The sequence below is a fragment of the Psammomys obesus genome, unplaced genomic scaffold (assembly GCF_907164565.1).
Source record: "Psammomys obesus unplaced genomic scaffold, mPsaObe1.curated_primary_1811, whole genome shotgun sequence".
Classification (NCBI taxonomy): Eukaryota; Metazoa; Chordata; class Mammalia; order Rodentia; family Muridae; genus Psammomys; species Psammomys obesus.
The window spans coordinates 13,348,696-13,374,844 of NW_026585698.1; the positions used below are offsets into that span (position 1 = coordinate 13,348,696).

General features: G+C 40.9%; 1 protein-coding gene across 1 annotated transcript in view; it reads left to right on the forward strand.

Annotated features, from left to right (window-relative positions):
• The window catches only part of Pcdh15 (protocadherin related 15), an 844,567-nt gene that overhangs the window by 805,549 nt on the left and 12,869 nt on the right, over positions 1 to 26,149 (forward strand). The window contains exons 30-33 of the mRNA XM_055598939.1: positions 15,230 to 15,406; positions 17,373 to 17,591; positions 20,692 to 20,832; positions 22,896 to 22,901. Of these exons, the coding sequence (XP_055454914.1) occupies positions 15,230 to 15,406; positions 17,373 to 17,591; positions 20,692 to 20,832; positions 22,896 to 22,901 (543 nt within the window). The remainder of the gene's footprint in view (positions 1 to 15,229; positions 15,407 to 17,372; positions 17,592 to 20,691; positions 20,833 to 22,895; positions 22,902 to 26,149) is intronic.

The window sequence follows — 26,149 nt, forward strand, 5'->3', positions numbered from 1 at the left end:
AGTACCATGCAATTTTTATTACTGCTGCTCTATAGTACAGCTTGATATCATAGATGGAGATACCTCCAGACGATCTTTTATTGTAGAGGATTGTTTTAGCGATTCTGAGTTTCTTGTTATTCCATATGAAGTTGAGAATTTTTCTTTCCAGGTCTGTAAAGAATTGTGTTGGTAATTTGATGGGAATTGCATTGATTTAATTTTAAGGAAATCTCCACACTCATTTCCATGAAAACTGCACTGGTTTATAGTCCTACTAGAAGAAGGAGAAAAAAAAAAAAAAAGCATGGATCTAACTCTTTCTTTGCTGGTGGATACCCTGGGTTGTTTTGTTGTTGTTTATTTGTTTATTTTCAGAATTATTTATTAAAGACACTTTTTTCTACTGCATGTTTTTTACACCTTTGTTAGTCTTAGGTGGACATAGCTGTGTCAGCTTTTGTCTGGCTTCTCATAGCAAGGCCGGGTTATGTCTGGGTGCTCATAGCTATGCCAGCTTATGTATGGATTCTCAACGTGTTTTTGTCACTCTACCTGTCTTCTTATGCCAATATCAGGCTGTCTTTGTTGCTAAAGCCAACAAGTTTATTGAGACTGTACCATGATACCTCTATCTGTGTTATTTTCCTTAGCATTGCTTTGGGGTTTGCATTTATGAATCCATATGAAATCTTGGATTGTTTTTTTTTCCTAGTTTTATAAAAAAAAAAAAAAAAGAACATTGACATTTTGATGGGAATTGAATTGAATCTGTGGATTACTCTTGACAGTGTAGTTATTCCCATGTCATTAATTTCACCAAATTTTGGGTTTTTTTTTGTTTTTTGTTTTTTGTTTTTTTTTCGCAATGTCCCAGAGTTTCCATTGTGGGGATCGTTCACTTTCTAGGTTAGGTTTATCCATATGTACTTCCTTGCTTTGAAGCTAGTATAAACGATATGTTTTTCCTAATGTCTTCTTCTGTGAGTTAATTGTGGGAGTATGAAGGCTACTGATATCTTTATATTGATTTTGCAACCTGCCATTTTATGGAAGCTGTTTAATATATCTGTAGGGGATTTCTAGGTTCCATGGGGTCTTTTATGTATAGAATTATGACATCTGCAAAGAGGAAAACCATTATGTCTTCTTCTCTTATATCCAACCCTTTTGTGTGTTTCCCTCATCTTGGTCCTTGCTGCGACTTCTGACACTGTACTGAACAGGAGGGAAGAAAGCGGACATCAGTAGCCCACTCCTGATTCTTGAGGCAATCCTCTCAGTTTTACCCCATTTGGCGTAATTTCAGTTGTGTATGGTGGTTCAACTGAGAACGGCTGCCACGGACATATACTTAAATTTTGGTCCCCAGTGGGTGGACTGTTTGGAAGAGTTGGGAGGAATGGCCTTGCTTGAGATATTCACTGGGGTGAGCGTTGAGATTTCAAAATACTTACACCATTCTTAGTGTCTCCCACACTCGGCTTTGTGATTGTGTGTCAAGATGTGGGCTCTTGGCTGCTACTCTGGGACCATGCCTGCCTGCCTGCTTCCCCTACCGTGATGTTCACAGACTATAAACATCTGAAGCCATGAGCCCAAACTAAATGTGTTCTTCTGTGAGGTGCCCCGGTCATGGCATTTTATCAGAGCACCAGAAAGGTAACTGGGAGAATTGTACATAGCCTTTCTTATTTACAGGCATACTCCTTCTGTTTCTGCCATGACTTTGATCATGAAGCTCTGTTGAACATCTTCAAACTCAGTCTCTGCATCTATCAAGATTTTTCTGCCCACATAATATGATTTTTGTATATTGAACCAATCTTTCGTCTTTGGGATGGTTATTGTTTTCAGGTGTTCTTTTGAACATTTATTGGCCAGTGGTTTGGGTTTTGTTGCTATTGTTGTTGTTGTTGTTGTTGTTGTTGGATTGTCATTGGGTTTTGTTATCAGGATAACATTTTTTTGTGAAGTGGATTTTGTAGTGTTCCTTCTCTTTCTGATTTGTGGAACAAATTGAAAAATATTGGTATTAGATCCTAGACTGTCTTTGAAGAAAATGGAGAAGGCTTTTCTATCTCAAATCATCACCTTTGGAGGGATTGGCTAGGTTCGTTAAAAGCTTTTGTGGAACACACTGGGTTACGTGAGATATGGGATTTTGTTCCTGCTGGAGTGTGTGGTCCTTTCTTTTCAGGGCTTTGTCTGTGTTATCTGTCTTTTTCTCTCAAATGAAATGTAATCTCTGTCCTTGTCTTTGAAATTCCTTTGCTTTGACTCTAATCTGGGACCTCCTGCAGTTGGAACCTGGATGTTGTTTTTAGACAAATATGATGTTTTTCTGTGCATCAATTCCAGTGAGTTAAAAATGCTTTCTTTAATTTAAAATACGATATGAATCGATGTGAGCCTTTGAAGGATTATGAGAGCCAGGCATGGCGGTACATGGTACAACAGGTACCTGCCGGCTAGTTCAACACTGAGAGGCCAAGGAAGAACACCAGAAGTTTAAGGCCACCCTGGGGTACAGAGCAAGACACTCTCAGCCTTCAAAAATGGATTGCAGAAGACCAACAAGAGGAGAGCTCAGGTCACAGGCTTCTCCCTGCTCCGTTCGCATTGTACATCAAAGCCTGTCAGAGCAGAACGAAGCCACTTTCCAGACAGGTGCTGACTGGGGTGATGTTCTCCTTCCTCACGCTGGCTCTAAACATTAGCTCAGCATCACAGATCTGTACGTCTAGCAGCACCACCGCCACATTCCTTATGGGATTCCTAGTACCAGGCCCCTGTTACAGCAGTGTTCCTATGTTAAATAAGCCTGTCAGTGGCAAGAATTTAAACTCAAGACAATTCTTCTTTCTGTTATTGATCAGTCAGTCTTTTTGTATTGGTCAGCACAGTTACGCCCTCCTGTATGTTTTTTCTGGCTAAACCTATGTGATGGTGAAGTAAAAACGTCACTACAATAAAAAAAAAAAAATGCATCACCAAAGTCATGTTTTTCTGTGTTCGTGATAATGAGCGAGCACTATTGTTGAATTTTCGCATTGCTGAATAAATCCTCTTATTAAAACAGTACAAACTAGAGGCTCTACGTGCAGACTAGTGAAACCAATAGATGTTCCACGACACACAAGGAACAGTCAGTGGGATCCAGCGTAGTGTCTTACACGGACTCGCAATGTTTCTGTATACTTTATAAAGTCAGGATAGTTTTAAGGTGATTATTATTCTTTCCCACGTGTCTAAGGCATAGACAAGTGGCTGACACAGAAATAAATGTACATGTATAAGATATGTAGATATATATACATATGCATGGTATATGCAATAGTTATATTTATTCACACTGAAGAATAAGTGAATAAGACTGTTGATCTGGACACTAATGTGTCCATCATTACAATATTACAGAGTATTTTCACCATACAAGATCCTCAGTACACTCACTCATGTGTGAACATTTGATAAATGAACACATCACAGGAATTACTGCCAGTTTTGATGAAAAATACTTATATTCTTCTTATCTTCTTATCACTGGACTATCTGAACCTGCCAGCCACCTTAGTAAGGACAGAAATACTTTTTATTATTATTATACGAAAGCTTGGCCTCAGCTGAGGCTTGTTCCCAACTAGCTCATAGAACTTAAATAAATTAGCCCATTTCTGTTAATCTGTCCTATAAGTTTATACTAGTCTATCCTGTAAGTTCCACCTATTTTCTGCTTTGCTATATAGGCCATTCAGCTCCTCATTAAACCAATCAGAAGATGATGGAGAAGATGTTTGCAAAATACTTAGGCAGGTGATTCATAAAGATGATGATACCAAAGTCTAGCCTGTACTCAGCTCTCTGCTGGTACAGAAGTCAGCATTTGAATAACACAAATACAACCTCTACACAGTAAACAAAAAGATTTTCTCAATATCTTCTCTCACTCATCTACATAACTTCTGAACTTTATGCCAATCCACTCTTTTTCACCTTGGAATTCATATTATTAAATTTACACTCAGTTATTCAGTGTGAAATGGCATTCTCAAAGAACCGATTATATGTCATATTACCTAATGATAAACGTTTATTTCTTTAAATTTAAACTACCAGTTGCCTAAAACACTGATTTATGGGAATTGGTGGTTAAACTTTTTCTGACTTTGTGCATTTTGTACATTTAGCTTCTGTTATTCAAAGTATCACTAGAATTTATTAAACTTATTTTTTCAGAAAATGTTAAATGGAAACTATGGAGATTTTCCTTTTAGCCTCATCCCCTACCCCTTAGCCAGCATTACCAACTTATTCAACTTTGTGGTGTATTCTATATAGTCAAGCTGCTGCGAGGCATAATTATCACCCAAATCTAGAATTTACATTATGATTCACTCTTGGTCTAATATGTCCTATGGATTTAAACAATTGGTATAACAAGAATTTTAAGGAATAAGCCTGGGCCATGCTAAGTTTGATTAAAGAGATAAATGGCAGAAAACAGAGGAGGGGAGTTAATTCTACGTAGCCACATAGGAAAGAGCAGATAGAGGGGGCCAGCGTCCTCCAAGTCTGCCTTCTAGGTGCTGGCACGAGGTTCAAATAGACAGGACAAGAAACGTGCCCGATATGGTTGAATACATCACTGACCCATCATTGTCTCCATTCCTGGGGTCCCAGCGAGGTGATCAGTTGGACTGTTAATCTATGAACTGGTGCCAGGGGACTAACCTGGCTTCTGGACAGGTCCTTCTATTGCACAGTGCAGCTTTATCTTCTCAGAGAATGCCCCTCATGGAGAGCGGCCTGACATCTCTGAGTTCCTGTTCTTCCTGGAGTCTAAGATGATGCTAGCTGAGGACAATGACCTTTCTTTGCTTTCAGCCTTGTAGGGAGGTGAGAGGAGCTAGACACTCTTGAGTGATCAAAATGTCTATTATGAGCTGAGGAGAGCCTGACCTGTAGTAAAAGAGACACACAAAATGAAAGAGGAGATGAAGATCAATCTGCCATTCATTTTTGGTCATTTTGTAGCCCAAGTGAGGACTCAGATTTCATTCGCCCTTAGAAAAATGCATTTGTAAAGTGTCTGATTCAGGTGTGATGATTTGTGTCCAACATTTTGATGTCATACTTCCCTTACCCAACCCCAGAACACACTCGTGTGTGTGTGTGTGTGTGTGTGTGTGTGTGTGTGTGTGTGTGTGTGTACGTGGTTTGGGTTTGTTGGGTCTAGAATGTAATGTAAAATTGCCCTTATGAATCTGTAATCTACATGTTATAAATTTAACCAACTTGTGAGTCAAAAATTTGAAACAGAAACATCATTTGTGCTAAACACGTTTAGACAAATAAACTAGTGTAGCAGCTATCTATATGATATTAGGTGTCATTGGTCGTGTAGTCATGGTTCAAGTCATTTGGCAGGATGTGGAGAGATTAAACACAGTTACTATGACATTTTGAAAAGAAAAAAAAAACTTGAAAATCCACAGACTTTGCAATTCCCAAGGAGTTCTAAAACCATCTCCATGGAAACTGGAGGACAATAATGGTTGGGTTATTCAGTATGCAGCCTTTTCAAGTTGACTTCCTTCATAATAGCAGTCTAAGGTTGTTCCACAATTTCAGGGCTAGGTAGCTCGTTTCTTTTTATTATGGAATAGTACTTCAGAGAGTGCCTGGGATGTCACTTTGGCTCTTCTTTGTTCCCTAGTTTTTGTGTTCTCCATCAAAATAATTCAGATGAGACACAGAGTTTGGTATAGGAGACAATAGAAGCACACTAGAAGGGTGAGAGAGAGAGGGAGAGAGCAATGACCTGGAGAATACTGTGTTGACCTATACATTTAGTGGGCTTTATACTATTTCTTAAACTCTCTGGAACAAACACCTCTCTAGATGGAATTATGGAGGCCCTTTCTAGATATTTTTGGCCTTGGATGCTGATACGTGCATTGTCTTAAGCGAGAGGGCATAACTATCTCTTTGTTCTTTATCAGAACATCTTGCCTTGGTAGTAATCTTACGATCTTTTGACTACTATAGGATGTTTCCCTATTGAAGCCAGAGATGGGAGCCAGTCCCATTCTTTTGTCCAATAATCAAAATGATCACCCCTCCCTGTTTCAGTTCCTGAGTTTACCTTCAAGCTCGCTAATATCTGAATACCTACTTAACCAATGTACCACAGTTTATTTGTCCAGTAACTTTCTGAAAGACACCCTGGTAATTTCTAAGTTTTTGGAGTTTTGATTCACAGCAAGCCTAATGACTAAACTGATAACTAGAAGACAAACTTCTGTCAAAGATGGTAAAAGTTATTGCAACTTTACATAAATGTAAGCTATGGGGTCCATAGTTACAAAGACTGAGGGATAGGACAATTGTACAAGGCCATGTGACCGTGACGCTATTACAAGGACAAGGGTTTGGCTGCTGCTACCCGTTAAAAATGACAAAACACGTACCAGCAGCTCCCAGGTGCGAGAAACTGAACGAGCTAGCTAGTTTCAGCCCATGATGATGTGTTTGAAGCTGCAGGATCAGGGTGAGAGCAGAAATCAGGGTGTAACACCCTCACTAGAGACCATCAAAGGCCTGCTGTAAGAATGTGACCCATGACAATCCTGCCGATCACGGGCATGGGAGGTCTTTCCATCTTCTGATATCTTCTTCTATTTCTTTCTTCAGAGACTGGAAGTGTTTTCTCTTTTTTTTCATACAAGTCTTTCACTTGCTTGGTTAGAGTCACACCAGGGTACTTGATGATTTTCTCTGTGTGTGTGTGTGTGTGTGTGTGTGTGTGTGTGTGTGTGTGTCTATTGTGAATGGTGTTGTTTCCCTAATTTCTTTCTCAGCCCATTTGTCTTTTGTATACAGGAAGGCCTTCTGACTTTTTTTTCCGAGTTAATTTCTTATCCAGCCACTTTGTTGAAGGTGTTTATCAGCTGTAAGAGCTCCATGGTAGAATTTTAGGGGTCACTCATGTATACTATCTTATCATCAGCGAATAGTGATACTTTGACTTCTTTTCTGATTTGAATCCCCTTGAACTCCTTTATTTGTCTTATTGCTCTAGCTAGGACTTCAATAACTATGTTGAAGAAATATGGAGAGAGTGGGCAGCCTTGCCTTGTCCCTGATTTCAGTGGGATTGATTTAAGTTTCTCCCTGTTTAGTTTGATGTTGGCTGTAGGCTTGCTGTATATCGCCTTTACTATGTTTAGGTACATGCCTTGTATCCCTGATCTCTCCAGGACTTTAAACATGAATGAGTCTTGGATTATATCAAATGCTTTTTCAGCATCTAAGGAGGTGATCATGTGGTTTTCCCCTGGGGATCCTGCAGAAACTGATGCACCAACCAAGGGCCATGCACAGAGAGGACCTAGACCCCCTGCTCAGATATAGATGATTGGTAATTCAGTCTCCATGTGGGTTCCTGAGTAAGGAGACCAGGAGCTGCCTCTGTCATGAACTTGGATATCTGCTCTTTGGTCACTCGCCCCTGGCAATGTGGTCTTGCCAGGCCACAAAGGAAGAGGATCCAGGCAGTCCTGATGAGGCTTGATAAGCTGTGGGCAGGTGGCAGAGGAGAAGAACACCCCCTTTCAGTGGACAAAGGAAAGGGGATGGGGGAACGGGAGGGAGGGGGCACTAGGAAGAGTTGAGGGAGGGGGCTTCAATCAGTATATATAATGAATAAATTGTGAAAAAGATTAAAATAAAAAAAAATGTGACCCATGAGCAAACTTGAAAGTATGGTCTATGTTGGATCATTTAAGACTAGGGCAGGAAAAAAAAAATGAGTGTGGGAGGAAAATGACCAACCAAGATTAGAGAATGTCATACCCTGTAGATGCTACTCTATTTCATGGGAGTCCGCTAAAGAGAACCTGCTTGGGGGTGTGAGGCTAAGGAACTCAAAGAAAGGAGAGGAAGCTCATAGTTTGCTTTCTAAAGGAAAACATGTTTAGCAAAAAGTTGGTTCTGACTGATCAGTGAGCACCAGCAACTTAAGAGAGCCAGAGTGAATCAGGGTGTATGTGGCCTTCTCAGAGATGGACAAGGGTTTGAGTCTTCTCTAAGCCATAGTAGAAATGAGATTACTTTTCAATAAGTAGAGTCTTGTAACAAAAAAGAATACAGCACTTCTTAACCATCCTTGATACCCACGAACACAGGATATAGATAAAATTCGGCACTGTAAGATTAAAAGAGAGTTATATCTGGACCAACTCAGACATTTCCCAAGAATGTATTTAATAGTTCTAATTATGCATTTATTACGTCTAAGTGGCGTTGTTAAAGGTACCCAAATGAATTCTTCCTTCTGTCTTTTCTTCCTTCTTTCTTTACTCTCCCTCTATCTCCATCTTCTTCATCCCCATCATCATCATCCCTACATTCATCTTTAATTCAAAACAGAGTCATCATTCTTTTGTGCTATGTGGCAAGTTCAGTGACATTCAAGTATACTTCCAAAGCCAATTCTTTATAAAGCAAAGATCATGGGAGAGAAAGGATGAGAGGTCTCTATAGATGAAATTTACACATTATTTTAAAACTTGCCTCTTACTAAATATTGAGTTCACATATAATCCTCCTATGTCCCTTCACACTGCTGATCTCTCTTTTATGGCACAAAACTGTGTAGCTTGCTTTGTCCCATGTTTTCATGTTTGTTTAATGAGCTATGCATTTTGTGTGACATTCAGAAAAATATTGCTAAGGCTCACGTCTGGTTTCAAGTTTTATCTTCAAAACTTTTATCCACATTAAATTTTGTGTAGAATAACCCAATAAAAATGGTCAAGTGATGCAAAAAGAACATTCTTCAAATAATGGACAACAGCTCCATGACACAGATGTTTATCTAACCATCACACAGACACAAATCAAGGTCACAATAAGATATCACCTTGAACATTTGAGAATAGTGACTATTTTGAAGACACTTTCAAAGTAAAATGAAAAATCTATTGGTGAGGTTGTGCAGACAGTGAAATAGTTATATATTGTGGATGGAATAAAAAGGATGTAGCTACTACCAAAAAAGAAAAAAAAAAACATGAAAGAAGTTTTTCAAAACATTCAAAAATGTGATCCAACAATTTTACTTCTAGGCATCTGTTCTCCAAAGCACTTAAGTTAGAATATCAAAGAGGTGTATGTACTTCACATTATTTTCTATGTTACAGGAACAATGCAAAAATTTACCCACACACAGACAGTACAATAAAGATAATTGTAAAAAATGTTTAGTATATGGATACAGAAGGTGGGGAAAGAAATACTTATACAAGATTATCATTTGACAAACATCTTAGTTTTACATACTTTTAGGAAAACATAGAAAGAAATCAAATTAGTGCTCGTTTCTCTCATATGTTTTGTATCGAACAAATGTTCAGAGATTAGACTTTATTATACTTTAAGGGGTACAGCTTATTTTTAGGCTTTTTTTTTTGGGGGTGTCTCGGCAACCACGAAGGAATTAGTGACGCATTTCTCAGTCAACATGACTTCAAGTTACACACCACTCTATAGTGTCGCGCTGAAGTTTCCTCTCTGTAGCGCGATATGCATTTATCGTGTGCATATAAAAAATGTCCTGGTAACAGATCGGAACATTCCCAGTGCAACCTGTAAGCTACGCACGGCTAAACTAAGGCCCGGGGATCCACAGCAAACATCTACAATGTATTTAACTGCCCGTTCACGTTGTTTATGATTTGCAAATTAACAGAACCAGTGAGAAGTGTAGCTTAAATAATCCCACAAATTAATTAAAAATATTGAATTGGATCAAGGCTAGAGGATTCCTAATGCAGATGTTTAATCCCAATCAAATGTTTTGGAACACTGTCTGCCCAGTAAAAACTTGAAGTTGGGGGGAGTTAGTCTGTTTAGTTATTAACACATATGATTCCACGCAGGAAATGATTTTGCATCATATTATTTTATTTTTAATATATTTAATTTATATAATGCATAAATCTACTATATTTAAATATAAAAATATTATATATGAAGGACTTGAAACTTTGTAAACTTATAAGAACTAGTCTAATATTAAGAAACTGATATATAAAAGACTAGAACACTGAGGCCAAATATTTGAGTTCCAGTGCTATGTCACTGCTGTCTGTACCTACAAAATGTCAAAATTATAATGTGATTTGACATGGAGGCCCTTCTTATATTTTGTGCATTTCATATGACTGTTGGGATTTTATTATTCTTGTGAGCATAATTCTCTGAAGGAGAAAGAAAATCCTAAAATATGGATCGATCGATACTTGCCATTAGTTGAGGCTCCTTTCACTATCTAGCTACAGATACTGCAGTCAGGCAGTCACAATATTTGGAGACTGCCTTTCTCCTCTCCATGAGTCTTTCATCTTTGGGAGATCTTGGGAGAATTTCACTAGAAAGAACCTGAAAAGTGAAGAAACTAATGAGTGAAATAAATGTAAAAGAGGGCAGTATTTTAATGAGACAGGCTTTAAGTATCTGGCCTACAGAAGTTTAAAATCAATCAAGCAAACAAAATATTTCACAATAATTGGCAGTATTGCCTAGCATGCACTGTTGTACAAATTTCTTCCAAAGTTAAGATCCAAGTTTTTCTTGTAATAAGGGCAAAAATAGCACATGCTGGACTCTTAAGGCAAACACATTTTAATAGAGCAGAAAGTGGGTCACTCTGATATTTGAAACAAAGTTATTTCTAGATGTACCAACATTTTCAACTATGTTGCTCTCTCAAATACTACAAAGATATATCCCGAAAGGAGCATTTCATCTACAGATAAATTTAACCAGGTGTTGTCAGCACGCACCAATAACCCCAGCGCTGTTGAGACCAAAACAGGAGTCAAATTCAAGGAAGCATGGGCTGCACAGTTTGTTTGTTTGTTTGTTTGTTTGTTTGTTTGTTTTAAGATAGTTCTCATATAGATCAAATTGTCCACGGATGACAATGTCCTCTGATCCCCTGCCTCCACCTCCCAAATTCTAGGATTGCAGGTATGTGCAGGCATGCCTGGTTCTTGTTGGTTGTGTATTGAAGATTTTTGTTTGTTTCTTTAATGAAGTAGAGTTGAGGTTCTAATGTAGACTGTGGATATAAAGAGAGAGAGGCACACAAAATGACACACCCAGAGTATGGCTGTGGATTTCCCCAAGAGCAATCTCACAGTGTATAGAGGAATTTTAACCCAGCAACATGGCTGCTCTGGCAAGGGATCACATCCATAGATGTAGGTCTGGGTGATCTGGCTGGAATGCTGACATGCCACACACCTTTAATCCCTCTGGCTGGAATACAGATATGCCTTTAGTATACACCTTTAATCCCAAACAATGGCATCTAATTGAGGGGCAGACAAAGTGATAAATCAGAGAAAGATTTGACAGAATAAGTCAGAAATAGGATACACCCAACTCTCATGAGAATAGCACAGGAAAGAGAGAGAGTCAGTTCAGTTGAGTGGAGTTGAGTTTGGTGTAGTTCAGTTGAGTGAGTTCAGTGCAGTAGAGTTCATTTGTGAGTTCATGCAGAGGGAGTTGAAGCCAGAAGGAACCAAAAGATGAAAACAAATTTTCAGAGTCAATTTGAGGCCAAGCAGAACAATTCAGGCAGAAGTGAAAGAAGCCAACTTGAATCAGTCATCTTAGAGAGGAGTTAAACCAGCCAGCCAGAAAGTAGAAAGAGTTAGTTTATTCACCAGTAAGCCTCCAAGATGACAATTTCCTCTGGTGAACAAAAGTTACTTTTACAGAGAGGAACACAGAAAAACACACCCAGAGAATGGCTTTGGTTTTCTCCAAGAATATCACTGTGGGCATAAGTGTCAAAGAGACCTAGAAGAATCACCACACATTACTAGAGATATCTGGGTCCCCTCTTAGAGTTCTTAGTCTTGTTAATAAAATAAGAAGAAGAAGAACAGACTCCAGAGGGAGCTCAAGGACAATTTTATTGAGAGGATTAAAAAAAAAAAAAAAAAAGGACAAGCTGTAAATCTTAGCAAGTGCCTGGAAGAGAAATCTGGAACAGAAATAAATAAATGCCTTGTGTTTTGCATTAATCCTGCGTGTAGGCCAGCGACACCTACATGGCAGGAATGGGGGTGGGGGGAGCTTTAGAGAAAAAGTGAAGTTCAAATCGTTAAGGAAAGAAGCACACACTCAGAAAGGTAAATGAAAAGTCACACTTTTTTAAGTAATTTGGAAAAGCGGGCAGACTTACAAAGCCTCTCAGCTACTATGCTAAATAATACTAATTCTGAGAGTTTTACATGAGCTCATTAAAGGACTATGTATCTCTCTCATCGCTTCAGCATGGCTGAAGGGGTACCCACTTGAAGGGGTGCCCAACTGAAATGTTAGGCTCCCACCAAGACTATCCGTTCTCTAGACTTCTGGAAGTTTTTGGCCTCCAGACAGGACAGGACATTTTCAGCTTATGGCCAAAGATAGGAACCCAGGTCCTTATGCTTAAACTACCTGTATATCTCTCTCCTATCCTTATTATCCTCCTCTCTTTAGGGGCACCCATAGGTGCCATTCAGGGAGTTGAGACACTGGCCAAAACTGACTTGATCATCATTGGTGGGGTTTTCAGACATGGCAGTTGGGTTAACCCTCTAGAGGGCCTATCTAGGGGACCTCAAAAGTCAATCATGCTTACATTTGTACAACAGCCAGTTGTAGGGAGGAGCGGGATCATTGACTAGTGCCTAGATTAAGGGAGAAGTAAGACTAGCATTATTAGCATTGTATGTGCTAGGCAGGGAACCAAAAGAAGCCAGGATATAGAATGGTGTTAATTGTCCAAACTAAGGTTCATTGAACAGAGCACGAAGGATCCCTCTGCTGTGTTCTGCCTCGGTTTTCCTTTAGCTTCTAAGGCTGAACTCAAGAGTGTTGAACCAAGGATCTGCTTCAGGTACTTTAATCACTGTTGGAGTAGCTAAATCACAGTGTGAGGTTCCTCACAGGTGGCTTCTAGAGAGGAAGAGAGAAAATAATTTTAATCATCATTTGATCCTTAAGTTAAAATAACAACAGACCTATCTTTCTTGGTAGCAAGCAGGTGCTGCAGTGTTGAATGGGTCAGTGTCATGGGACCTTATATCTAGGACCCTTTTATGTAATATCATTAAGTGGGTTTAAGTCCAATATTTAGGGAGCATAAATATTATGCTCAGAGTGTTAGAGAAACATACCAATTATTTTAATCTTTGGTTATACTTTCTTTCTGGGTATTTAAGGTCAGGAAAATGGAGGAAATTAACCATCTTTTTACTGCCAAGGCCAGTTGAGTGTCTGGTCCTCAGGGGTCAGAAGGCTTGGGAGGAGCCTCTGGTTCACTTAGCTTTCCATTTACCAGTTGTTCTGTCTGAATGGAATGAATTAAAGGCCTTGCTTGGCTGAAGCTTCACTTGCAAGCACTGAGGAAATTTTCCTATGCTGTAAATATCAGTTAGAGTCTACCCACTGAGGTCTCCGTGGCCTCCCTGACCAAGAAGACAGGTGACTCCTAAGTGTTACAGGACAATTCTGGGATGCCCCCCACCAGATCCTGAGATCTAGTTAACCTTGTAGGGCAAAGGCAAAATACTTTTCTGTCTGACCCCTGTGTCCACATTAGATAGACCTCCAAATATGGTCACCACATATCCAGGTGGAGGTCAGTTAGAAGAGTGTGGTGCTCTTGACCATTGTATAATATTTAGATAAAGCACACACAAAACACTAGATATTTAGAGATGAACTTTGATTAGATATACACTGTTTTCTTTTAATCTGCTCCTCATAGATGTTACTGTGACCAGAACAATAATTTAAGGGAATTCCATTGAGTTAACTTAGTTGAACTATGGTCTTAGATTATTATATAATCGCTAAGATGCATCTTTTACGTGCTTATAAAGCTCACTCCTGCCTTTGTGGCCTGATGAAGATTACATCTTTGGCTTTGTCTATGCTCCTGTTGCTTCTCTTTAGCTGCTGTTTGCATTCATTCCAAATGAAAAGCAAGGCTACTGTAGATAATTCTCCGGACTCTACAGAGAATGAAAAGATACTTTACTGTCTTTCATTTTCTATGGAGTTTTCCTGGGAACCTACATAGCTTCATAGTAGGATAATATGCACAGAGGTAAAACTATGTTACTTTATGTTATGTATGTAGATTGGATTCAAATTTCTTTTAATAGGATGATAATATTAATCTCTATATCTGGTGGTAACATAAAAGAACAAAAAAAATGAAAGGGAATCAAAGAGAAAAGAGGTAAGAATGAAAAAATTTGGTGTAAAGAACTTTTCCATGAAGAAACTGTTCTATGGATTGAGATGAAGTCAACCTGTGCTGTATAGTGAAACCCTATCTCAAAAGAAACTGCCCTATGTGACTATTGTTAATACATTTCCATTTAATTATAAGTCTTTAAAATACATTCTAATGTGTGCTACAAGTGTTTAATGATATAATGTTTTAATAATTAAAAAGTTATTAAAGAAATTCCTACTTATAGAACACAAATGTTAACATGGATATTTCCGATTAAAATCAAGTTATGGAACTATAGAAAAGTTATAATTTCCAAGAAATTATCTAATGGCTGTTTACACTATTTCTATCTCTCCTACTAAATATTTCTTTTTCAGCATAAGATAATAACACATCTCTTAAATTTCTAAATTTATCCTAACTAGCATCTGAAATATTCGTGGAATATTTACTTTTGTAACATCAACAAACCTGTCTGCATTCTTCCACTGGCAAGATCCTCAGATCCTCAGGTCTTTATATCCTCGGGGACATGTTGCTAGGGTCACACACTTCTGTAAAGGTGTTTCTTACGATATCAACAACACGAGAGCAGAGTCCTGGTGTTCTGTGGCTCCTTTCAAGCAAAGACTGTTTCGTTTGTATGATATAGCTGACATCTCCCATGAGCCAGGTTAACACCCAAATGATACCATAAATTCAGGACTCAAGACTTAAGATGGCACAAGCTAATAACCTCTTTCACCCATTCAGCTTCCAGCGTCATTGAGAGTTGAATGCTGAAAACCCACATATACATTTCTCCAGCACTTCAGACATGGTAAACATCAGCAGAAACCAGCCATCACTTACTAAATGTCATTTCAGGTAGAGGGTTATGTTTTTTTATCCCTACTAAGTCCATCGGAATGTCATATCTGTGTGTTATATTCCATGCAGGATTTTGGATCGCTATGTCCAGGAGCAAATTCCCGGTGCCAAGGTTGTGGTGGAGTCCATAGGTGCCCGCCGCCATGGAGACGCCTTCTCCCTAGAAGACTATAGCAAGTGTGACCTGACAGTCTATGCCATCGACCCCCAGACCAACAGAGCCATTGACAGAAATGAGCTTTTTAAGTGAGTGCTTTTCACTGCACTTCACACCTATGCAGTGACGGTAGCACCTATAGGTAATTCTTATTTAAGGATGATTAAAGTTTAAAAGCCACTGAGATGTTGTTTAAAGTGAAATGGAAGTGAAATCAGAGGCAGGGATAGTATCTTCACATGTAGTTTCCAAGTCTTGAATGCACTGGACTGAGGTCAGAAACCAGGGCAACAGGAGTCAGCTACATCTGGAGCCAAAACAGCACTTTGAGATCTCCTGGGGGGAAGAGGGGAGAGGAGAAACAGACTTGGTGAGGTGATGGCCTGCAATGACTTCATCAGGTTTGAAGGAAGAAACTGAGCCTTCTTACAGACAGCTCTATTGTAACAGGGGGAAAAAAGTGTCTGGTGTCCTGAACAGGGAAGGGGGGAGGAAAGGGAATCAGTAAAGGGAAAAATCACTGCCAAGTAGCTCTACATTCTATATGACAGCTGAATTCAAAGGAAAAGGAAAGGGATGAGGGATGAGGAGGAAAAGGAAAAATAGAAAGATGAGGAGGGGGAAGATGAAGAAGAAAGAAAGAAGGGAGAGAGAGAAGGAAGGAAGAGAGGGAGGGAGAGAGGGAGGAAGATAAGGAAGGAAGGAAGGAAGGAAGGAAGGAAGGAAGGAAGGAAGGAAGGAAAATAGTGAACAAAGGCTGAAATCTTAAATAGAATGATATTACATAGTTTTCACTGGCTCTTATTCTAACGGTCTTAATTCTGTATCCAGTTTTTGCTGGACTCTAGCGACACCTGGTGTCCTGAACATCGTTGGGAAAATTTTTTACTTAAACTTTTTAAATTTAAAATGAACATTGATATGTAAACATACAATTCATATAAGTGTGAGCTAGACTTTCAAGGAAGTTCATACATTTTTTTCTGACAATTGTTCTTAATGCATCTTTCCTAGTTGTTTTCAATCTTCTGGTCTCCTATATTTTCTTTTTTTTAATTTTTATTAATTACACTTTATTCACTTTGTATCCCCCCATAAACCTCTCCCTCCTCCCTTCCCAGTCCCACCCTCCCTCCCCCTTCTCCACGCATGCCCCTCCCCAGGTCCACTGATAGGGGAGGTCCTCCTCTCCTTCCTTCTGATCTTAGTCTATCAGATCACATCAGGAGTGGATGCATTGTCATCTTCAGTGGCTGGCTGAGGTGCAGCCTTACCAGGCCACAGAAGAAGACAATGCAGGACAGTCCTGATGAGACCTGATAGGCTAGGGTCAGAGGGAAGGTGAGGAGGACCTCCCCTATCAGTGGACTAGGGGAGGGACATGGATGGAAATGAGGGAGAGGGGGTGGGATTGGGAAGGGATGAGGGAGGGGGCTGCAGCTGAGATACAAAGTGAATATATTTTTATAAATTTTTTAAAATGCTGAGGAAAAAAAAACATAGTCACACTCTTCCCTGTGTCCGGTCATGGATAAGGAAGAGCCCTCTGTCTCCTCAAACCTTAGTATTTGTTTTCTGCAACAGTGTTCACAGTCCCTTCTTGCTTCTTGGAGTAAGCAATGTGTATTTACTGTCTGTAGTCTCCTTTCTTGCTGTTACGGTGAAACAACTGTGACAAAAGCAGCTTAGGGGAGAAGAAACAGTTACTTGGCTCACAGTAGCAGATGTGGTCCCTTGTGGTCCAGTACCCACGGAGGCTGAGCGTGGACAGACCTTGTCCAGGGCATCCGCTGTTGGAAGAGAGCAACCCGCTCACTATCTCCCTTTACACAACCCAGTATCCCACATCCCGAGTCCAAAGAACAGAGCCACCCACAATGAGCAGGCTTCCCTTCTCAGTGTAGTCAAGATCATCCCTTACAGACATCCTCAGAGACTCACCTTAACTTAAGCAACCCCTCGCAGCTGTGCTTGCTCCCAAAGTCTCTTCTCTCTTCTAACGTAATTAGTTGTTGTTGTTGTTGTTGTTGTTTTTCAATTTGCCTCACAACAAAGATTCCTGGATGGCAAACTGCTCGATATCAATAAAGATTTTCAGCCTTATTACGGGGAAGGAGGGCGCATTCTGGAGATCCGGACTCCCGAGGCGGTGACAAGCATCAAGAAGCGAGGAGAGAGTTTGGGGTACACGGAGGGGGCCTTGCTGGCCTTGGCCTTCATCATCATCCTGTGCTGCATACCAGCCATCTTGGTTGTCCTAGTGAGCTACCGACAGTGAGTATGGGGTCACCAAGCGGATGTGCTCGGGATGGTATTCGGGAAGCTGCCTGGTAAAGTAACATCCCCGGCTGCAAAAGGTTAATGGGGCAACTATTCTGTCATTGCGTTTCTCCTGCCTGAACCAAAATGCCTTCCTCAAGGCCAACACACAGGCGTCTTATACATGCCTTGGTATCCTTTGCTCCTATTAAGGCTTTGCTCAACGGACTAGTTTCTTCCTGGCTTTGTGCATTCTCTTCTATGGGTCAAAAGCTCCTCCCCCACCTGAAAAAAATTAGCCTGGAGAGAAAGCAGTCCAAGGTTTTACTAGAGTCTCTCTTCACCCAGTTTCAAGAAAAAAGGTTGCAGGGTCTCTAACGTGACCAGACACTGTCGTGTTAGCTGTTTTGTTGTCCCTTTTCTTTCTTTCTTTTTCTTTTATTCCATGTAGTTAGATTTACCCTATGAAAATGACGCAGCGTTAGCCAAATCGTGGTAAACTGTAAACACCACACCGGCGGCTAGTAGCATGGCTTCCCTCCCCCTGGTACCCTTGCGAGGGCATGCCTTGTCATAAATGCAGTGGCTGCGGAGAGCCTCACTCTTTCCAGTTCCTACAGTAAAATACGCTTGGGTTTTGCTGTGTGCAAAAAACTATTTAACATATATGAAATAGCCAAGGAATTGAAGTATTTTAAGTATCTACAATTCAGATAAACAGGATGTGCATTGGGCCTAATACCAAGTATGAGAAATTAGTAGTATGTCCCTACTGGCAGCCATTAAAAAAAAAAAAATGAAGAGTTGATTTAAAAGAGATGTAGCCCTGAGGTAATAATGGACAATTACAATAAATTTTATAACTATTTGATATAACAAAAGAAATAATGGTAAAAAAAAAAGTTATTTATTATTTGAAATACATAAGATGTTCCTAATGTATTCTTACACTGAAACCTTTCTGTCCTAATTTGCTTTTTGTTGCTACAAGAAAACACAAACCAAAACTAACTTGGTGAAGAAAGAGATTATTTGGCTTACAGCCAGGACTAAAGCTCAAGACAGGAACTGAAAGGCAGGAACTGAAACAGGGACAGTGGAGGAATTCTGCCTCCTGGCTTGCTTCCAGGCTCGTGTTTCCACTGCCCTTCTTAATACAGTCAAGCACACATTCTCAGTAATGTCACTGCTCAGCTCTCCCACATCACTCATCAATTAAAAAAAAAAAAAAAAGTTCCACAGACTTACCTACAGGCAATCTGATGGAGGCATTTTCCCAGCAGAGGTTCCTTCCTCCCAGATGATGCTAGCCTGTGAGAAGTAGAAAGAAAGAAACACGAGCCAGAGCACCCACGAGCCAGTCTGAGAGCAGCCATTCCTCAATGAGGTCCACTCTTCCCACGGGTGTCAAGCTGACAACCATAACTAGGTCGTCCATCACACCTTCTTTCCAATGACTGAACAGTTTTCTCTTGAGTTGAATACAGTAAGTTCATTGCAAGTTGAAATGTTCAAGGTGTGAAGATGTTAACTGGATAATTTCCTCACAGAGGTCATGTGGAGTTGCAGACATGATGTTTGGTTGCCACAGTTAAGCTTACGTCTCCTTAACAAATCAACTATTATATTAAACTTAAAGTACCTCATAAACAGTACTGGAAAAATAACCATAACTTACCAAGCCGTCAATCTAGTACTAATTTCCATATTTATTCTGTTATGTGCTTTCTTTATTTTTCATTCAACTGTTCCTCAAAGAAGTATATCATAGCCTTATGTCAGTAAAATCAATATTCCTCCAAGTAAAGAAACAAACTCCTACAAACATCAGGTCATCCTCAAGTTTCCATTTTCTTATTAGATTTGAAGCTCATAGCTCTGAGGGTTTTTTCATTTTTTTAAAATTTATTTATTTATTACAATTTATTCACTTTATATCCCTGCTGCAACCTCCTCCCTCATCTCCTCCCACTCCCACCCACCCTCTCTCTTCTCCCCTTACACCCTTCCCCATGTTCATATCTGACCCTAGCCTATCAAGTCTCATCAGGACTGGCTGCATTGTCTTCCTCTGTGCCCTGATAAGGTTGCACTCCTCCCAGGGGGAGGTGACCAAAGAGCCAGCCACTGATTTCATGTCAGAGACAGCCCCTGTTCCCCTTACTAGGGAACCCTCTTGGACACTTATGGGCTACATCTGTGCAGGGGGTTCTAGGTCTTCTCCATGCAAGGTCCTTGATTGGAGTATCAGTCTCTGCAGGACCCCCTGGGCCCAAATATTATAGCTTTGTGTTTTAATACAGTTTTTCTTACTCCATTCAGTTCACTTATTTATTTCTTTGTAGTGGCTTTTTAAATGATTTGTAAGTCTGCAACAGTAGTAATGAGGAAGCCCTTGTCTTCCCTCTTATATCATTAACTGTATCCTTATGGGCTTGTTCAGGAAACCGTTTGCAATTTATAGCAAATCCTGTTATAAAGCTATTAGCGTCATATGTCTAATGTCACTTTGTCTTTCTTGCAACTGCTTTCCAAAACAGATTTAAAGTGTAAGTATAATTATGAATATTTCTGCACATGAATTTATGTGATAGAAAATGAGAATTCACAGATTATATTGATCAAGCTGTCATACCTGAACTGTGTATAATTTTCTTAGCAATTATTTGGGTTTGCAGTTTTGAGGTGTGTACGCATGCGTGAGTGTGTGTATATGTGTGCGTGTGCTTAATCTGACTTTAGACAACTTATTATAACAGTAATATGAAAGGTGAGGTATGTTCTAATCATTTCTACCATTTGATGCTTTAATTTTAAGAAAGAAATACTGTCCGAGAGATATAAAACCACAGGTCACCCCTAACACCAGCAACATGGGTATTAGTAAAAATGCAATTAATTTGAAAATACCAATGTGAATTCTACCGTTCCTTCAAGGGGCGAATATTTACACACTGAACGTGAGAATGCTTCTGTCCTATCAGTTTATTAGTCCAAACGTTTGCGTGTAGTCTAAGTGGGTCCCCCTGGCAACAGAACCTCGCTATTAAGACCAGTAGCCTATGGGTCGTGGTTTCTAAACTGAGTCTTCTAAGACAACCTTACTCTACTCAAGACGCCAGGCTGAATGCACGAAGACAGCGAGAATCCAGTCGGCCATGCCTGCGGCCAAACCTGCAGCCCCCGTGCCCGCAGCCCCCCCACCGCCACCACCCCCAGGAGCACATCTCTACGAGGAGCTGGGAGAGGGCGCCATGTGAGTACCAGGGCGGGGCATGCGTTGGGTGGCCTGGATGCTGGGAGCGAAGCTAGCTCCGCGCCTGTGCAGAACTGCAGCCGGAAGCCTCTCATACACCGTCATTCCGTTACTGAGTCTAAAACAGCAGCTGAAAAGTTGAGTTGAAAAACACTAGCTAAGAACTAAAAAGGGAACAAATCAAGAGAAAAGAGAGAGAAAATTACAGGGAAAAAAAAGAATACAAACAGTATCCGAGTTAGGCACAACTTCAGAGTAGAGTTTGGGTATTACATTTAATCTCCCAATCTTCACGATATTGGGACAACGTCCTGAACAAAATTACAGATTCCGAAGAAAAGCAATCAAGTGGGAGATTGTAATAAACCCAAACGGTAAGATGATATTTCCTGATTTGTGATTAAAAAAAAAAAAAAAACAACTCCCCCCTTGACAGTCAAAAGCAAATCCTGCAGTTTACAATCAGACGTTCTTAAGATACTATTTTAGGATATTAAACGAAGGAAAGATTGGGATCTGAGCTAGTCGGTGGCGCGGTGTGCTCTGAGCAGTCTGCTCGCTGCGCTGCACTGAGGCCGCCTTGGTCAGCGTCACCACACTGTAGGGTTTCCGAGCAATTCTAAGCCACGCGTTTTGAGAGAGCTTGTTAAGGCACTGCTAAGGCTTCACAACTGGACGACACACCCCGCACAGTCTTATTTGATTTCATGTGTGTTTATTCTAAAACTTCAAGAGCAGCCACCTTGAGAGCAGGTTAAGCGAACCAAGTGCATATTAGAGCTGAACTCAGGAAACTTTGTCATTGGTGCCTAAAGACACCAATGTTTCTAGTATTTACTAAGGGTCGAGAGTCATGAAAATCGCTCTCCTACTGGAAAAACAAAAACAGAACAAAACAACAGCTTAGACTATGCAATAGCGACAATATGATATATGAAGCTGTAAAATGTGTACAGGTGCTATTTTAGAGTTGTATAAATACATGTAATCTATAACGTATAATATGCAATATATACATACACTACGTAAGTTGAAGTTAAAGCAAAATTTAAAGCACAGCATTCTATTTACACGCAAAATTTACTCCTCAAATGTGTGTTTTCACTTCTTTCCCAATCTACCAATGCTGCCCTCATTGAATTACTGGTGAAGTAGGAATTGAGCCAATGTGATTTGACTCTCAGATTCCATTCAGCAGCTCTTTCCAGCAATGCTGTTCAGACAGAAAAGCATTTGTGTGGAGTCAGCAGTATCCACATAGGAGAACAATGACTGACGTATAGATCTGTGCATCCGCTTTATAAAAAAACGAGTTCACACAACAGCATCTGCAGTCAGGAGCGGTGGGTGAGGGCGAGTTGCAACTGGCAGTCTTTAAGGGCCAATGGCACTTGAAAATTGGTAGTAGAAGATTTTCAATCATGTATAGAAACATTTTGATTCTGAACCTTATGTCATTTTTAGAAATGCTTTTTTTTATTTTTTTATTTCTTTACTGTTGAAAATGTTTTGTAAGGATTCTAGCAAAGGCAATTGCCACCAAGTATGTTTTAAGGAAGAAAAAAACAGACAATTTTGAAAAAAAAAATCCTCACGAAGTAATTCATAATGTCAAGTAAATATACCACTCTATAATATTCACCTAGTATCTAATGTATTTACTTTCTTCCTGAAACCTGGCCTCATAGTCACACTGAGCAGTTTTTAAAGTTAAGACACAGTCATGATTCTTGCTCTTATTTACAATTTCTTTTTCATGATTAAGATAACCCACGTTTCACAAAGGTGAATCTTTATATATCTCCAGAAAATAAATTGTTAAATAAAATTCTGCATGAAACACCAGAGTAAAGGTCACAGTACTTTATCTGAAACATTATTAGATATTATCCTGGTGACTAAATGAAAAATAAGAAACATGCATTTTCCTCTCTTGAACTGTGTGTATTGTTTAAAGCAAGAGTCTGTTAATATTGCATAATCATCATCTCAAATTAATGACAGCTAAAACTTTTTTTTTCCCCCTGTCACATGTTTTCTCTTTCTCACCTGTGGATACCTAGGCATGAGTAAGTAAATAATGTCCTTCTAATAAGAGGCTGTTAGAACATAGGGGTAGCGGGGTAGAGCGAGCACCACTATTGTCTGCACGGTGGTCCTTGCTTTCAGGATGTAGGCATTCGTGTTTGATCGGAAATCCCATCCTCCCTACCTGGTTTCCCTCTGATGTGACCGTGCTCACACACCACCAGGGACCATGTCAAGACTGTCTTTATCTTTAATTCAGACATAGAGTCCTTTCAATCATAAGTGATATGTATGATTACACAGATCACCTCTTCCAAAACTAATGGCTATGTAATTCCAAGTTACGTGATATCTGATGTATTTTCAAACTAGCTTTCCAAGCTCGGGAAAAATCCAGGTTGTCTGTTTTTGTTCAATTGCCCGTACCTCCTAAATTATTCAGGTTGGCTGATAATCCAGGCCCATTTGTGAGTACTCCTGCTTTGTCATCAGACTTCAAAGCTACTTATCATTTTATTGCCTACTCTATCACTCCATTTTAAACAACTATTTAGTCCTTATCCAAAATATTTATACTTTATTTTCCTCTGGTTGGAGTTGAACATTAAACAACTGGCAAAATTGATTTGCTGTTGTGCTTCACCTTGAAGGCAGAACCTTCAAGGGGGCTACGTAAAGTCCATGCCACCTAACCTTTCGGAAGGAAGGGTCCCAGGGCATGGACCCAAATGTCCTTCATGTGTGCCCTGCAACATTCTAACCATAGTAAGAATGCAAATCTACTAGTGGCACTTTGCTCAGTATTCATACCCAAGCAAACCACGCAGGGAAACCAAAAGAACATTGTTGTAGCATAAATCATTTCATCCAGGGACTCTTGGTTGAAATTTGATCTGCATTACATTTGCAGAAAAATGTAAATTCCACCTGTCTATTTGTGTTTTCGATATTTTAAAGTAACCAGGCATAGAATTTAAGTGGGAAGAGGTCATTTTTTTTTTTAGTTCAGGATCGTAGCACGACGGTGGTTTCTAGTTACGAATTTCGAGCTCTCTGAGGACTTTCCATTCTGTCTTTGGGAGCTGTCGTTCTTCTAACCTGGGAAGTGGGCTATCCCGTCCTGTATTGCCTTACAAATGTGGCTTTCTATCAGAGACTATATTGAGCTCCCAGAGTTACTGAGACGGGATATGCCGGGCAGTCCCTGACGGAGATATAGCCAAGCATAACAGTGGGCCCTGAGTACATTCCAGCAAGGTGAGAGCACACAACCACACATCCTGCCTGTACCTTCCAAAACCGTGGCTTACACAGGAGCAAGCATAGACCCAGACACTTGGCCTTGTCACACTAATTGGGGAGGGGTGAACAGTCTAGAGACTGTTTCTGGTCCTTCTCATGACTCTGGATGTCCCCTGCCCTGTCTTTTCTAGAATAGGAACTTGACAGTGAGTTTTGCTCCAGTGCTTTAGCCTTTGTAATGTTAGATATGATGATAACCGTGAAAACGCCTTTCTTATGAAAGCTGTATCACAACTTGTCTCCTTCTTCTCTTTCAAGTCTTTTCCTTCTCTACCATTTTGAACAAAGCAGGGGAAATAACTCAGTCCCAGAAGACAGGACCAGTCACCATGATGGGATGGCCTTTTCTTCCAGTACCACTGAGTCTCATGAGCCAGCTCATGTAGAGGGACCACTTAAGGACAGCCAGCCTAACCCAACAAGGACGTTCTCATTTCTCCCCGATGAGGATGATTTAAGCACCCACAACCCCCTTTATATGGAGAGCGTAGGTCAAAGGTCAACAGATTCGGGCCTTTCGCCGCCGAGGACAGATTTTGAAGAGCTGTTTTCACCCAGACCACAAGTTAAGAGCCAGTCTCTGAGGGGCCCGAGAGAAAAGATCCAGAGGGTGTGGCATCAGTCCGTGAACTTTCCAAGGCGGCTGCTGTGGAAAGCTCCCAACAGACCAGAGACCATAGACCTGATGGAGTGGCAGGTCACCAGGCAGAGAGTTGAACGCCAGAGCGCCAGGTCCCACCCACCCCAGAGAGGTACCGAAGATGCCCATGGGCCAGGGAAGGAAAGGGGACCCCGAGACACCCTGAGCATCCAGCAGGCAGAGCAGGGGACACTCCTGTCTTCGGGCTCCTCCTTCTCCTCCTCTTGGTCTCACTTCTCATTCTCAACCCTGCCAACCATTTCTAGAGCCGTGGAACTCCGGTCAGAGCCCAGTGTGGTCACCTCTCCCGCTGACTGCACCCTGGAACTTTCTCCTCCTCCGAGGCCCGGTGGTGTAAACTCCCTGGGCTCTAAGAGAGAGACTCCCAGTTGGGCCTTAGACAAGGAAACGGAAAGAAACTCTTTAGAGTTGGTTCCCCATCCTCCTAACATCCCTTCCTCCCTGGCACAGCCTCCTCCACCTCCTGCTGCCTTCACTGCCCTCCCTCTCCCCCTCTCTCCTCCTCCCCGTCTTCTTACATTTCCCATCTCTGGCCCCCCTCCTTCTTCCCTGCCTCCTCCACCACCATCCCTTCCTCCTCTTTCTCTGCCTCCAGCCCCACGCCCCTTCCCACCGCCTCCCTCATCCTCTTCAGTGTGCACCGCCCAGGTCACACGCGCCAGAGAAACTGCATCCTCCACCAGGAGCGCAAGGCCACCAGCATCCAAAGCGCCGTGTGACGCGGCGCCCCACAGACCCCCGAAGGGGATCCTCAGGCACGTGACCAACCTGGCAGCACTCGAGAAGTCGGTGTCCAACATGTACAGCCACATAGAGAAGAACTGCCCGCCCGCAGGGCTCCCGAACCCCCACACGCTCTGCCCCCCAAAGGAAACGGACGTGGAAGGCACGTGTGACCAGAGCCAGGGAGGACTGGTCAGGGTCGTGGAGGGCATTGACCAGCAGCCTTACAGTCAGTCCACATCCTTGTGATGTTGGGGGATTCTTTCCTGGATCTCAGTCCTCCAGAGGAGCACGGAGAATTTGAACGTCAGTCAAAGAAGAGTCCACCGTTTTAATCCCAAACTCAGTGCAATGCCTTTCTCCCTCCACACCTTTCATTTCCGTTAACATCCTCGCCACTAACTCATAGGGTAGATTTACCTTAATTTTTTCTTAACTCCGAGGTAGCATTATTTGTCCTACATTTATTTAAAAAGTAAGTAACCTTATCTGTTTCTAATGGGGGAGATGTGGGCATGAAAAAAGTACTGATCCGACTAAAACCAAAGGCTTGTTGACCTTGTTGGTGGGTGATGTTCCTTTTTTTTTTTTTTTTTTTTTTTT